Consider the following 16,273-nt stretch of genomic DNA (forward strand, 5'->3'; position numbering starts at 1 on the left):
AGCTGGCTGATCAAAAGGCCCCTCTCCTTGGGAAAAGGCAAGAAAACGCACCTGCACCACTCATGTCAGGCCAAATGAAAGAGAGGTCTGCCATCTGATGTGGGATGCAGAGCCCATTTCACAGCAGGAGGACCAGACTGCTAGGGTTTGAACTTGTGTTTACATTTGCTAGCAAGATCCAAAAGACTGCCCTCTCCCTCCCCCTTTTTTTTTTTACAAACTTAAGAAAACCAGCAAGCCAGTGCAAATACCAGAGCCACGGTTGACACTGTGCCTCTAATGGAAATCTCCCAGAGTGTTAGAATCTTAGCAAAAAAGAAAAAAAAATGGAAGCAAGTAAAACCTTGTTTACCTCTTGGTAATTGGTAGAGAGTTTGGTAGAGAGTCTGTTCTTTTAAATAGGAGGTAGGGACCAATACTATCGGTGTGTGTGAGTATGTGTGTGTATCACAAGACATATTGCATACTCACACATGTCCATACACACACATACACACACATACCCCTGTAAGTATTCTTCACCCGGTTAATTTATGACATAAATGGGATGGAACTTGCATTGTAATTCCTACTGGCGTTTCTATAAAAATGAAACTTCATGGTACCTGGTGAGGAACATGGATTTCTGTTACCTGTCTTACAGCCCACAATATGATTGGTTGGTCTGATTGTAATGGTAGGCAAAGCTTTGCCAGTGGTGAACCAGGAGGTAAAACAACCAACATGCAAGAACTCTATCTAGTGCCATTTTGCATGCAATACCTAAATACACTTCTTGCAGACACATTCACTTGGGTAAATGGCTAGGTTTCTAAAGAGTCTGCTGGAAGTACGGATGTTAAAGAAACAGTTCATTACAGTTTTGAAATAAAACAGCCACACTTGTTTACTAATTGCCCATAGCTTGAGACTCAATGGATAGGGTAAAAGTCTCTATCAACAAGTTTTGTCTTCATTTATCTACTGGTTTATCTTATTGCTATTATTAGGTGATGTACAGAGGGTCACAGTTACATAGTCAGGTAAAGATTACATTTCTTTTTGGACAATGCCACTGCTTTCCTGCTTCTCCCAGTTCTTTGTTTTGCCTCCATCCCCAACCAGAGTTGTATCTTTGAAGAAAAAAGTTTTGTCTTCTCAGGAAACTAAAGAAAAACTTGGCTCATCACATTCTCAAGAAAAACAGTTGGGAAGTTTCTTTGTAAATTCTCTTTTCAAATGTGCTTCAGAAGTGCACAGCAGCAACTCCTCCTCCTCCTCCTCCACTTCCTGCTCCTCCTCCTCAAGCTTCAGGCAGCTGAGCAGGTGGGAGCACGGGACAAACTATAGCTGGAGGATGCACATGGCTGATGGTTCATGTGAGCCTAGAATGCAGTGGTTCTAACAGTGTGGCCATAATACAATCCTTTCATCACATGGAGGCTTTAAGAAAAAGAAGTGCCCAACAACCATTCTTGTAGAATTCACCAGAGACAAGGGTATTGGATGAGACATGAAGACTAAGTGACAGCTATTGTTTTTCTACATTTTGAATCCGATTTTTTTAAAAGCACACTCCCAATCAAGTCACAAACTGCTTCCTCTTTGCAGAGCGGAGACGGAAAGAGGGCTGTCAAGAAAGCATATCATTGAAGGTGAGTTCTGCTGCACAGCTTCATTTTTGTCTGTGGGCTTCTAATTCAAGAGAATTATCAGCCCAATAGGTTCAAATCACCATAGATGAGGAAAAAGAAACTATAGAAGGACCACAGTCAACCAAGTTCCTTCCTGGGGTTGAGTGCAGGGACACAGAGGGGAGTAGTGCCTGAGGACCCAGAAGGATGGGCCGGGACTATAGAGCCAATAACAGTACAATGAAGTATTCCTGTAAGACTTGCATAAAGAACTCTATTGATGCACTCTATTGATACCACAAAAGTTTACTGAAGTACACAGTGTGCCCCTTTTGAACATAAAGAGTTGGGTTGATAGTCACAGATGATTTCAAAAAGAGTCAAGATTACTGTAAGTCTAGATTCATGATTAATCATTAGACATTATTTTCTCCTTTCTTAGAAATTTTCATTTATGAAATACAAATATCACTCAAACTGAATGAACCATTTTGGGGAAACACGATTAGTTCTAGAAGGGTTAGCAATAAGCCAAAGAATAAGGCATATTTTAATACAACTATGTTCCAGAAGTAATATTCCAATTTGTCAGATGAATTGGTTTTACTTATTTACTTACCCACCTTGTATAACTTCATTCTTCTTATTCTAGGAATTTACCTCTTTGTGTTTTAAGCTGTTTTTCGATTGTGTTGTCAGGCGTGGTATTGAATGTTTCCAGAGCTCTTCAAATAGGAGCCCCCTCCTTCCTCTTCGGTTGTGTGCTGCAAATGCTTTCTTCTGGGTTGCTGTTTTGTTGTGAACATTTTTCAAAGACTCTCGTCTGAAAGACAATGCTTAATTTGGGAGGACTTCCTTGGCCTTTAAACACAACTCAGAAAAATCCCAGACAAGCAATTTAAAAAATCAGTATTCAGTCATTTCATTTAAAATGAAGACTTTCTATGATCTTAGAGTAAACACATACTCTCTGAGTGATGGTGGCTCACACCTACAATCGCAGCTACTCAGGGGACTGTGATCTGAGGATCCTAATTTGAAGCCAGCTCAGGCAGCAAAAGTCTGTGAGACTCCTCCTCCAGAGTGGAGCTGTGACTCAAATGGTAGAGCACTAGCCTTCAGCAACAACAACAAAAAGGCACTTTCCAGATTCTGAGTTCAAGCCCCAGGATTGATAGGTACACACACACACACACACACACACACACACACACACACACACACACTTTTAACAGTAGTGCTCTTATTTGAACACTGCAGGAGGGGAGAGAGGAGAGAGGGAGGGAGAAAGGAGAGGGAAGAGGGGGGTTCAGGAACCTGGCTCTTCTTTGAGCACTGTGGGGAGAGGGTGGGGGAGAGGAGGTTATCCAGGCACCAGCCAGGGCTGTGGAGAATGCATGGTCCTACAGCCCACCCAATACTGGACCCAGTGGTCCCACAGGAAGCAGAAGGGGCATGAGGAAGGGCTCTGGCGTTTTTGCCTTCTTCAATGCAGGTGGGAGAGAGGGGTCTGTGCCAAGCATGCTGGGTCTTCACCAGCACCATCTCCATGGGAAGGGTCCCTGGAGGGGTCCTCACAGGTCCTGGCCTTGGTTTTGAGCTGACTGGCAGCACTGTGGTGGTCTCAGGTTGCTGGAGTGTGAGGTTGCTGGAGTGTGAGGTTGTTGGTGTGTGAGGTTGTTGGTGTGTGAGGTTGTTGGAGTGTGAGGTTGCTGGAGTGTGAGGTTGCTGGAGTGTGAGATTGTTGGAGTGTGAGGTTGTTGGTGTGTGAGGTTGTTAGTGTGTGAGGTTGTTGGAGTGTGAGGTTGTTGGTGTGTGAGGTTGTTGGAGTGTGAGGTTGTTGGAGTGTGAGATTGTTGGAGTGTAAGGTTGTTGGTGTGTGAGGTTGCTGGAGTGTGAGATTGTTGGAGTGTGAGGTTGTTGGTGTGTGAGGTTGTTAGTGTGTGAGGTTGTTGGAGTGTGAGGTTGTTGGTGTGTGAGATTGTTGGAGTGTGAGGTTGTTAGTGTGTGAGGTTGTTGGAGTGTGAGGTTGTTGGTGTGTGAGGTTGTTAGTGTGTGAGATTGTTGGAGTGTGAGGTGTTGGTGTGTGAGGTTGTTGGAGTGTGAGGTTGTTGGAGTGTGAGGTTGTTGGTGTGTGAGGTTGTTGGAGTGTGAGGTTGTTGGTGTGTAATGTTGCTGGAGTGTGAGGTTGTTGGTGTGTGTCACTGCCTGCACTGGTTCATGTCCCAGCCCAGCCATGGGGCCATTCTCCCCTTCTTTTCTTTTTAAATTAATTGATTGGGAAGGAGAAAGGTTCAGAAAATGGTTCACACTGGAAGCAATAAAGATTACAAGATCAGATTTTAAAAAGGAGAATAGAGAAGCTCTGCCATAGTGCTCATTAACTCTGTTGTTTACATGCTTACCAATGCATATGAACAACTTCACAATTCTCTTCCTTTCTTTAAATCAGTTTTCTTATGGCCTCATCTAACTTAATAGAAATGCCTCAGATTTCTTCTTCCTTTAATTAAGCCAGGAATTCTCTCAGGAACTAGTCTCTTAGGTTAGATAAACCAGTTCAGCTGACATCTAAGCTGACCCAGATTCAAACTTCAACACAAACTTTCAAACTTTTGAGATTGAGGTCACTTATTATTATATTGTTATTGCTAGTGGTATTTTGCAGTTTGTGGTTTCATCTGAAAGCCAGGACTCATGAGTACAGGAAATACCTTACAGGTTATTTGTAGGAAAGCTGAGAGTAGAGAATTAAGTAAATTTTGTAGAAAACAAAGGTATTTCTAAACCCAACATAAAATTTGAACAAGTTTATAAATATCTACACTGGGGTTTTATGGGACTTTTATGTTGAAATTGACCTTACTTACCAGTGATTCAGACATACAATATGCTTGAAAAACACCATTAGATAATAAGAGCCCAGTTCCTACAGAATTTAGGCCACTTACATGCAGGGTGACTTTGACCATTTGAATAAAAGGAGTTTACAGAGTAGTAAAAGAGTTTGGCATGTGCATTAATGTAGTTTGTTGTTGTAAAAGAACACTTCTATAAGCCCAAAGTCCTTGACTTACTCTAGTTAATATAATGTTCTCATTAGATTGCCAAGGAGGGAGAAGAAATTTCACTAATTGCTCTGTTACATCTACTCAGAATCCCAGGGTCATTTCAAATCCTAAAGTCCTGTTTATTCACCCAGCCAGTGTTAGAAGTTGGCAGATAGAGCTCCTGGAGTATCCAGAGTGGAACAGGAATACTTTCAAAGTCATGGTATAAGAATAAGATTCTGCTGGGAGTTTGGCCTAGTGGTAGAGTGCTTGCCTAGCATGCACGAAGACCCAGGTTCAATTCCTCGGTACCACATACATAGAAAGCTGGAAGTGATGCTATGGCTCCAGTGGTAGAGCTCTAATCTTGAGAAAGCCCACGGACAGTGCTCAGGCCCTGAATTCAAGCCATAGGAATGGTGAAAAAAAAAAAGAAGAAGAAGAAGAAGTAGATTGAGGCTGTGAATATTATGGTTCAAATGTTATTTCTATTTCCACATTTGCCTTTCAGTCTCACTATGTGATTCAAGTACAGCCATGGTTATATAAACAAAAGAGGAAAAATAAACTGCAAAATATCAGCTTGACAGTTTTTAGTGAATGACAAGAGTTACCTTCCCTCTGATCACTGAAGACGTCTCAAAGTTTAAGGAAAAGATTCACCCTAGTATTCCTTTCCAGCATACCATGTTCATGGAAACTAACACCACCCAGGATAACTACATTTCAAAGTGAGAAGTACAGATGCACGTGGTTCTTATACCACATCACCTTAAAAGAAAATAGAGGAGGAGGAGGAGGAGTACATTTTATTAGGAAAGAAACTGGAAATTATGCAATAAAGTATTTTAAACTATGACTTCCAAACTAGTTAGGAAATCAAACATGTGACAGATGTAGAAGCATAAAGATTGACAAGAAGGAGTATTGGAGAAGTACCCTTGTAGAATCTCTAAACTTCTAAACTTGCAACACTGACCACTTTTAACCATTCAATTCTGCTTAAAGTCTTTGGAAATCTGCAGGCGTATGATGAATTAAAGTTTACCTTCTATACAGTATGGTCCTTTCAATGCTGTCCTGAGTTTGATCGGCAGATGCTGTACAGTGCATGACCTAGGGTCTCCAGCTTTCAAGGTCAAGTGAGTCACTCACTCTCTGAGGTGGCCGGAGCTGTCTCATCCTGAGAGACCGGCCATTCAGGAAGAGCAGGGTTAGAACCGGTAGCACCTGTCTGCCCTTAGTCTCTTCACCAAGGCGTTGAACAAACGCCATGGCAGACAGCCCTTTCTCAGTACATGCAAAATATTTCTATTCAAACACTTCATTTTCCTGTCAAGGAAGTAATTGTGACTATCCAATAAACCAGTTTGAAAATCAAATTTAAGTGAGCCAAATTTAAATTTATAAGAGCCTCATTTAACAGGCAATTAATTTTATGCTTATAATAAAAAGACAAAAATCTCCGGAAAGAAGCAGATGAGACAAGGCTGTGTCTTGCGGAAATGAGAGGAACTAATCTTGAATGTCACCCTGCTTCAGGCTGCATAGCGTCTCCTATAATATCCTATTTTAGGAATATTTTACTTTTACTAAAATTAATTAATTTTAGGAATGTGGCCAACTAGTTGGGGCTGAAACCTAGGACACTGGTTTTTAGGGCCTCTCTTTGTCCCTCATAACACATCCGAGGATGTCATGGCAGCTAGTATTTTTGTTCCTTCTCGAATGATGAAGAATGTATGTCGCTCAACTATGTTTTATAGGTTCTGTCAATGCTGAGGCCATGAGTAAAATATTGAGCAGAGTCTTCCTTTACTCTCTACTTTAGATCGAAATGAATTTTAGATGAGCTTTATTAAAAGTCATGTATAATAGTGTCAAGGCCGTCATTTCCTTCTGATTTATAGTAATCCCGTGGGTTTAATTTACAACAAATACATCTCCATCTCACTGCAAGTTTGCTAAGTAACTCACAATGTAAATATCAATTCGCATTCTCCACGGGGATCAGGAAACTCTGAGAAGCTCCTTGTTGTTTCTGCCTGTGTTCCCTGGAGGCGAAGTGATGAAGCTTCAGCTCTCTAGTAGAGTCGTGGAAGGCTTAGGATTTTCAGGCAAGGTGATGAAACTTCAGCTCTCTAGTGGAGTCGTGGAAGGCTTAGGACTTTCCCTTTGAGAGGCTAAGCCAGTCTTCATTATATTCTTGGAGGTTCTAGAAACACCTCGTCACAGATCGTGTCACTCTTCTTAGTCTCAATTTAAAAATGTCCTAATTGACACAAAACCTGCACACATCCCCCAGTAGCCATAAAGCGTAGCCATCTCAAGCAGGTCTTCTTTCTTTGAAACCCCTTCTTCTAGCTTTTCTAGAGCTTGTCTCAACATCATCTATCTTCTCCCACCCTCCCCAGGGTGCTGCTCTTAATTTCTATGGCATCCGTGTTGTTGGATCCACTTGTGAGTAAAGTATACTTTCAGTGGGCTTTTCTTTATTCATCTATCAGCCGATACAGAGATTGATTCCATTTCTTGGGTACTGTGAGTTGGGCTTCACTGAAAGGGGGCACAGAAATCTCGTCAGCCTAATGATTCCATCCTCTTTGGGTTTACAGCCAGCAGTGGGAGTGCTAGATAGCTAGGGAACTTTCCTGAAGGAAGCTCCACATGGTTTTCCATAAGGGCTTCCCAGATGCAGCTCCTCCCCCCCCCCCCCCCAGCGCGTGATCCTCCCTCTTCTCCACTCGCCTCTGGCTGACTGGAGGGAAGATATCTCAACTCGAGCTTCATTCACATTTCTTGTTGATTGGTGAGGATAAGCGCGGTGTCATGTACCTGTCAGCCGTCTGTACATGTGATTTGGAGCTTTCAGTCCACTGTCCATGTCTTAAAGATGATGAGGACAGTGAGCATTTGCTGCTGCGTATCTGAGGCATGTGAGATGGTGGTTCTGCAGACACCATCTCTTCCCCTGTTGTGCTTTCTTCAATCTGTTGTTTCCTTTGTAACACGGAATCTTTGTAGTTTGATATCATTTATTTTTGTTTGTTTCCTGTGTTTTGGGGAAGTCTTATTTAAAAACACACACGCACACACAAAAAAACCTCTTTTTTAATGCCAAAATTCTGAAGCAGTTCTCCTCCAGTGAGTAATTCCATAGGTTCTGGTCTTACAGACAAGTTTCTAATGGTCTCGAGTTGCTTTTCCTGTACATAGTAAGAGAAGAGGGCGCCGATCCCGTTGCTCTGCCTGTGGATAGATACCCAGCTCCCCGCACCCCAGCCAAGAAGACTCTCTCCTTCCCAGCACTTGTCCTCAGCGCTCTGTTGACTCCGTGTGTGATTTACTTCCAGTCTTTTCTATTCCACTAGTCACTGTGTCTGTTTCTCTGCTGGTGTGGTATTGACGTGCTTACTGTCACTGCAACAGTATACCTAAAAAAAGACAGCTGAGCTCAAGAGAAGACGGATGCTTTTGCCTCCTAGTTAGAGAAGTTACACTTGGCGCCCCTGCTTTTAGGTGAGACAGAACATGATAAAGAAGGAATGGTAGAACACAAACTTCTGCTGGCCTCATGGTGGTTGGATGGAGAGAGAGCGGGTGGGAGAATGAGACTGGGGAGGCAATTGACCTCTGTGTCCACAGTGGCCTGCACCCTGCATGTAGGCCTCGTCCCTGGGACACTGCACCAGAGTGCCACCCAAACCTCGCCCCGTCCTGGACAAACCCAGTCCTCTCTGAACTCGATTTCATTGAGGAACGGCTCTTCCTCACAGGAGCCTTTGAGGGGCCTCCCAGTTCCAAATTCTAACAAGCATGACAGCTTTGTAGTGTCTTTTGATGTCAGGAAGTAAAGTGTCTCCTCATTTGTTCTGTTTGTTCAACATTCCTGTAGCTATGTCAGAGGGCGAAGTATCTCCATTTGTGCTTTAGGATTCTACTCCCACCCCTGTAGATAATTTTCTTGATATTTTAATAGATAACTCCAGATGGGACATTGTAGTAATGTGGATTCTTTCAGCCATGAAACATGTGGCCATTCCTCTTTGTTTTGTGTCTTTTCAATTTCCCTTACCACGGCTCTATCACCTTCATTTCAGAGATCTTTTCCTTTTTCCTCTACCTTTATTCCTTGGGAGGATTCTTGTTTATTTGGGTTTTTGTTGGGGGGAGGTGTTTGTTTGCTTGTTTGCCAGTCCTGGGGCTTGAACCTAGACCCTCGGTGTTGTACCTGAACGTTTTTGCTCATAGCTGGCATTCTACCACTTGAGCCACAGCTCCACTACTTTCAGCTTTTTGGTGGTTAATTAAAAATGAGCGTCTCATGGCTTTCCTGCTCAGGATGCCTTCAAACTATGATCCTCAGATCTCAGCCTCCTAAATAGCTAAGATTCCAGGCGTGAGCACCCAGCATCCAGCCCGGTGCTTTCTCTCGTGGCTGTGAGTCAGGACTCTGACCCCTCGCTGGGCTTCCTTAGCTCTGCTGAAGGCAGTGTCACGCGTGAACCCCTGTGAAACCACATCTCAGGGGAAGAGGACCCCGGGGTCCCTGGGCTGCCTCCCGGCCCTGGCCCCTCCTGACCCTAATACAGTATTTATTTGAAGTCGAATTTCTACCCTTTCTAATAGTGCTTGCAGTACCTGGTCTCTGGGAGTTTCTGTGTTTTGCTTGACTTTGCGGCTCTGTTCCCAGGACTGAAGGGTTCCCTGCAGAGGCTGCAGCTGGATTACGTGGATGTGGTCTTTGCGAATCGCCCAGACAACAACACTCCCATGGAAGGTAAGGAAACCAACATGCCCAGTGCCCGCTGTGTGCCTGCCAGTGTGAGTACACTGCAGTCACAGTAGGAAAGAGATGAATTCAGACTGACCAGGCTGAATGAGAAAATCAAGAACTGTGGTGGTTTTTTTAGCCAAAAGATTGGCCCTGAAAGCGTGTTCTATATTCTTCTTATGATTCTGACGTGTATTTTTCGTAATCACTTGAAGGCATTAGGCTTGCGCTGGTTCCAGGGTGTGGGCATGAACTCCCTTATTTTGGAGAGAGATCCACAGGACACTGGGGCTGTCCCCGCTCTGTGGAAGCCAGGGCTCAGCCAGACTCCATGGAAGTGGCTCAAAGTCAGGCTTCTTCGAAGCTTGTTTTGAGCTCCACAGAGCTGCACGCCCCCCACCCCTTTGTGCTTGTCCTTAGGCCATGATTTAAGCTTCTTCCTGAGGAAGCTTGCAAAATGTTCCTAAAACCAGATTAGCTTCATCCAGCAATCATCCTTTCACAAGGTGACTGAGAAAGGTGATCTGGGGCTCTACCAGGAGAATGCTGGTTGAGACTTGTAATCTCAGGGTTATATCACTTCCCTGGGGTGAATAAGAATGGTGATTCTTGAGGAAAAGGATTGAGAAAGGGAATTATGTCTTGGGTATTTAAACTTTATATTGCAATATGGGTTCTTCATTTTCAAAGACCAACAATACCAACTCCATATGAAATTACACTGAAGGTAACTGTGCCTTTGACGATTCAAAACACAGTTGCAGGTCGTGGAATAAAGTGATGATTTGACTTTTGATGTACAGTTATAGAAGCTGGTTGGATTTTTCTAGTTTGCATTTCTGACCATGAGAATTTTCATGGAAACAATATTTTCCATTTATCACTTCTCTACTACAGAAAAATATATGTGCATATATCATATACCTTAGTCATGTATATATGTCTAATTTTCTACTAAACTTTTCTCATTTCTTGATTCTGACTAAATTAGGAATTAACTATAAGGCAGTATCAGTGTTGTGAAACCTCAATGAAAACGTATGGTTTTATCAAAGCAAAGATCAAGTGTTTGATAAAGTAAATCATAAGCATTTTATTAGACTCAGAAATGTTTATGGCCAGTCCAGGAGTTTGGCCTAGTGGTAGAGTGCTTGCCTAGCATGTATGAAGACCCAGGTTCAATTCCTCGGTACCACGTACATAGAAAAAAGCCAGAAGTAGTGCTGAGGCTCAAGTGGTAGAACTCTAGCCTTGAGAAAAGTCCAAGGACAGTGTGTTCAGGCCCTGAGCTCAAGCTCAGGACTGGCCAAAAAAAAAAAGGAAATGTTTATGGCCAGGCACTGGGGGCTCGTGCCCTTAATCTTAAATATTTAGGAGGTCTAGGAATCAATGTTCAAAGCCAGCCAGAGCAGACAAATCCAACATCTCCAACTATTCAGCAAAAATCCAGAAGTAGAGGCATTGTTCAAATGGTAGAGCCCCATAACAATTTGAACTCAGAGCCCATTATTGTTAGGCAGCTTGAGCCATATCCCTGGCCCTTTCTGCTTTAGTGATCTTTTTGCATGAGTTTTCATTCATTTTCTTTCTTTCTTTTTTTAATTTTTGTGCTGGACCTATGGCATGAGCTCAGAGCCTGGGTGCTGTTCCTAAACCTCTGAGACACAAATTCACTTCCAGCTTTTCTGTTGTTAATAGGAGATCAGAGTCTCATGGACTTCCCTGCCAGGCTGGCTTAGAACTGCGATCGTCAGATCTAAACCTCTTGAGCAGCTAGGATTAAGGCGTGAGCCGCTGACACCTGGCTGGCTTGCTTGCTTCTTTTCTTTGAACCAGTGGGGAAATAGGCTCTTACAGTTTCACTACTGACACTAGCCTGGACCATAATCCTCCTACTTACCAGGCCTGTAGTAGCTCTTGTGGTTTGTGTGATAAGGAGATACACCGCTGATTTTCTTCTGAGCAGGCCTCGAACCACTTGCTCTCCACTGCCTGTGTAGTTGGGGTCACAGGGTTAGCCACCATACTTGGTCCTTGCTCATCAGTGCCCACTGTCCACTCTGGCTCCACGGAACCCATTTCTGCTGGCTACAGGTGACACAGCAGTGCTCGCCCATGTGTACTGTGTTCACATGTGAACTCTGTAGATCAGGGCAGACCCACAGGCTGAAGATCACTGAAGTTGGTTTTAACTATTCCCTGTCAGGGCACAAGCTAACACCCCACTTCTTAGGGTTTCCCAGCCAGGGCGCCGGCCCTTCCCTGTGGTGGGTGAGGTGGTAGGACGGAGCTGGCCACTTAGGGACACTGGAGCCCACCAGCCAGTCGCCACGGCCTTGTCCAGGGTAAGGTCTGGCCCTGTGTGTTGTCTCCAAGCCGCAATTTGGACCACTTCCATTTAAATAGGATTAACCTGCCCTTCCATTCCATTTGTGTGGTGTGTGCCATGCCTCAGCACTAATTGAGAGATTTTCTAAAATAACCCGAGGGGAGCGGTGGGCAGCGGAGCAAGCAACTGAGCCAGAAAAAGAGGAGGGCAGCTCACATGCTCTCAGAAAGGACTGGCACCAGACATTCAAGCCATCCTTGTCGCTCACTCTCCCAGGCTCACAGCCCACAAACAGCAAGCTCTACCCAGAGTGGCTGTGACTCCACATGTGCAATCAGTGGGGACAGCAAGAGAGACCTCATGTGCAGTCTGCAGCTCAGTAGGGTTCAGGTGGACATTCCAGGGAGACGGGAAGTGGGGTTCAGGCGGACATTCCAGGGAGACGGGAAGTGGGGTTCAGGCGGACATTCCAGGGAGATGGGAAGTGGGGTTCAGGCGGACATTCCAGGGAGATGGGAAGTGGGGTTCAGGCGGACATTCCAGGGAGACGGGAAGTGGCCCCAACAGCTGGGAACATGCTCTGTATCTTTCTCGTCCATCCTTCTTGTTTATATTGTTCTGGCTCACCTCACGATACAGCGTCTGCCATGCCATCTGCCTCTTCCACAATTCCTGGCAAAAGTGGCATACTTCCCCACCCCAGAAATCAACCCACCCATGCCCACTTCTTCCTGATCACAGATTCCAGGGAGTCTCAGTGGCCATCCTTGTGATCTCTGAGGCACCTATGGTTAATTGTGTCATGGTCATCCAGCCCCAAGAGTGTATTTCAAAATCTTCACTAGTAAGAGAAGGTTGGAAGCAACTTAAGTCAATACTGCCCTATAGCGGTGTGCAGGCCCAGCGTCTGGTGTGCAGGCCCAGCGTCTGTCTGTGTGCCTGAGGCCCTGGGCGAGGGGTGGGGCAGGACCTGCTGTGTCCAAATGCCAGGAGGACAGAGCTGAGCTCAGAAAGAAGGCCAGCCGGGTGGGAACTATGTTATGTAGTGGCCCAGAGAATGGATTCCCATTCTACTGTAGGTAGCCTTATCTACCCCTGTGCTGGTCTGAGCATGCTGGGAGCTTAACTAACTTTTCATTTAAAAAACACTTGCAGGGCCGGGAGTTTGGCCTAGTGGTAGAGTGCTTGCCTAGCATGCACAAAGACCTGGGTTTGATTCCTCGGTACCATGTACATAGAAAAAAGCCAGAAGTGGTGCTGTGGCTCAAGTGGTAGAGCTCTGGCCTTGAGAAAGCCCAAGGACAGTGCTCAGGCCCTGAGCTCAAGCCCAGGACTGGCAAAAAAAACAAAAAACAAAAAACACTTGCAGATCAAGTTTCACCTTTCATTTACCACTTATTGCCAAAATGAAATCTCTTAGAATCCCTGAGTCATTAACTATTATTCCATTACTAATTAGTTATTTAAGTTTATTGTCAAGTTACTTAGTCCCTAATCCCTTTTGAAGGTTAATACAAACACGATGCAACTCAGATTCCTTAAAGGAAAAAAAGGGGGAAAGATTGGCAAAGCAGAGCCTAGTAGCTCACACTTGTAATTCTGTGTCCTTGAGAAGAGAAGAAAGATTAGGAAGAACACTGTTCAAGGCCACTCTGAGAAAAATGTTTGTAACCTCATCTCAACAGAAAAAGTTGGACATGGTCATCCCAGCTACAGCAAGAAGCAGAAATAAGAGGATCACAGTCCTGAACAACCTAGGCAAAATAAGACTCTATCTCAAAAATAATCAGAACACATCATCATCATCATCATCATCATCATCATCATCATCATCGGTAGTTCAAGCAGTAAAACATCTGCCTAGCATGTGTGGTCATGAGCTCAAATGCCCGTCCCACAAAAAATATAATAAAATAAAATCTAATGCCGGAGCCAGCCAGTAGCGAACTGGGATTCCTGACCTTGGGGGTGAAGACTGGGAAAAGAAGAAGACAAGAAAAAGATGGGGTCGGAGCAGCCTAAGTCAGCAGCCCAAGACTCCAGCCTAAGGCGAGCTTAAGACTGTAGCCTAAGGCCTAAGGCAGTGAGCTTAAGACAGTAGTGCAGTTTATTTCAAGTTCCAACCTTAAATACTTTTCTTAAAACCAGGAAACTGCCAGGGGTTACATCCCTACAAAACATCAGTCAAGTCTCAAATAGGTTAAATGAGAAGCTATTGACATCGCTCAAAGTCATCATGATAACAGCTTACTTCCTAGTGTACTCAACTGTGCAGGTCCAAGATCACTGCCCCATACTCGGTCCCCAACAATCTAATAATAAAGTTATCTTTGTTTTAGTTCCACAATATCAGGAAATTTTCAGGAAGTCTCTATATATTTATTCCTTCCTAAATCATCTTGTATAGTATTGCCTTAAGCAAATAGTCATCTGTGAATATTCAGGAATCTAGAATATCTAAGGACAACTCAGAAAATTCCAGGAAGCATCAAACATTGATTGTAGCACCTCAAATTAATTATACAGGGCCCAGTAATTAATAAATAATCTGATCACCTAAAACTTACCCATATCATTGAGCCACAACAGGGTTAGTCTTTCTGCCTTTACCTCTTTTATTATTAATATTATTTTGTTATCATAGAGGTGATTTATGGAGGGGTTACAGATACATGATATGAGTACAATTCTATTTGAACCGAGCCTTCTTTCCTCTCCCGCATTTTCCCTGTCTCTACCTTGTATTATCTTCTCTCAAAAATGGCCTCAACTTGTCCCAAGAAACAATAATGGCAAAAAAAAAAATGTGTTCTACCAGTAATGTAATAGTATTTCCCAACAGAAACACAGTGCAAGCCACATAGGAAATATAAATATTCCACTAACAGGTCCTGGAGTTTGGCCTAGTGGTAGAGTGCTTGCTTAGCATGCATGAAGACCCGGGTTCAATTCCTCAGTACCACATACATAGAGAAAGCAAGAACTGGTGCTGTGGCTCAAGTGGTAGAGCTTTAGCCTTGAGAAAGCCCAAGGACAGTGCTCAGGCCCTGAGTTCAAGCCCTAGGACTGGGGGGGGCTGAGCACACTCAGCTCCTCTTCCTACTCCTCCTCTGCAGTAACAGAGCATCCACATGTCTGATTGACACCAGGTGACCCAGAGAAGAGAGACAGTCCCTAGCAGCAGAGCCACTCCCATGGTCACCACATCAAATGGAAGTCGCTGCACACATTCCCTTCCTGAGCTGGCTGGAGGCGCCTCAGGGAGTCTGCATCCAATTTAACTTCCTGGTTTGGAAGGCTGGGACAGCTGAGCTTGCAAGACATTAATTCGGAGGAAATTACTTTTATAGTCACAAAGATGAGCCTGTGGCAAAAGAAAATGAAAATGAAAAAGCAGTTCCAAGTTCACTGAAGTTATTTCCATTTTAACTAAGGATTCACCAAAAAATACACTAAAATCCTATTCAGCTAACATTTTACCCTTCCCAAACCACTGATTTGTGCCATACAAAGGGAAGTCCACTTTAATGACCCCAAACAAGAAGAGGTAAGGGGCCCACATGGGGTCTTCCCATCTCTTCGGTGGCCTATATGTCCATCCGTTAGCAACCTCCATCAGGGGGCGATGCTGTGGCTAGAACAGGAGAGGGCCCAGCTCATAACTTGGCTCCCCTGCCAGGCACTGATTGCCTGTGGCAGTTTCTGCCTCACAGGGGCCACGGAAACAGCAGCACCTGATGGGGAGTGGGTAAGGGTACCAGGAACCTCCTTCTTACTGGGGCAAAGACAGAAGCCTGCTCCCCAGAGGCCTGTGGACACACCAGAACTGGCACTCGAATTTCCTTCTACTATTTCTCCTTGGGATTTTGTTCTGAAATCTTTCCTGCCCCTGAGTTATTTAATCCCCATTTTCCATGACTCATCTATTCAGATGGAAAAGCCATCTTGTTTCAGTCTCTAGAAAATAACAAACCAAACCTCAGTAATAGGATTAGCTCTTCCATTCCATAAATGTTCCTTGGACACCTGCTGTGTGCCAGCCTTAGGCTGCGCAGAGGTTAATAAATCAGAATAATAATGATGAAAGAGTGATGAAAGGAAGGAAGAAAAGTGGAATCCTGGGAGCCTGGCAGCCTGCGGTGGGGAGGTTTGGATGGACGACAGAGGAAGGTCTAGCTGAGAAGGACACAGAGGGACAACTTGATCTTCCCAAACTAGCAAGGGTATAGCTTTAGACGTAAGCAGCCACTATTGTTTTCATTTCTAGCTAATGGATCAGAAACAAGTTGTGCAGCTTTTCTGCCTGTTTTCTTGCCTGCAAAATGCAGGTAATGCTATCTGCTATGAGGATTTGTTGAGATGCACAAGCGACTTAGGGGTTACCTTGTGTGTAGTGACTGCTTAAAAAGTTGCAGCTATCATTTTTGCTATTGCTGTGGCTTGCATAGCACTGCTGTGCAGTTTTCAAATAGACCATTACTTGGATGCAATGGCCATTCCAAATATA

General features: G+C 44.2%; 1 protein-coding gene across 1 annotated transcript in view; it reads left to right on the top strand.

Moving 5' to 3' along the window:
* Kcnab1 (potassium voltage-gated channel subfamily A regulatory beta subunit 1) overlaps nucleotides 1-16,273 on the top strand; it is a 60,380-nt gene that overhangs the window by 26,267 nt on the left and 17,840 nt on the right. Inside the window, exons 6-7 of the mRNA XM_090338015.1 lie at nucleotides 1,591-1,634; nucleotides 9,357-9,443. Coding sequence (XP_090194141.1) covers nucleotides 1,591-1,634; nucleotides 9,357-9,443 — 131 coding nt within the window. The remainder of the gene's footprint in view (nucleotides 1-1,590; nucleotides 1,635-9,356; nucleotides 9,444-16,273) is intronic.

The sequence above is a fragment of the Megascapheus bottae genome, chromosome 1, assembly GCF_031878675.1.
Source record: "Megascapheus bottae isolate mThoBot1 chromosome 1, mThoBot2.hap1, whole genome shotgun sequence".
NCBI classification, from domain to species: domain Eukaryota; kingdom Metazoa; phylum Chordata; class Mammalia; order Rodentia; family Geomyidae; genus Megascapheus; species Megascapheus bottae.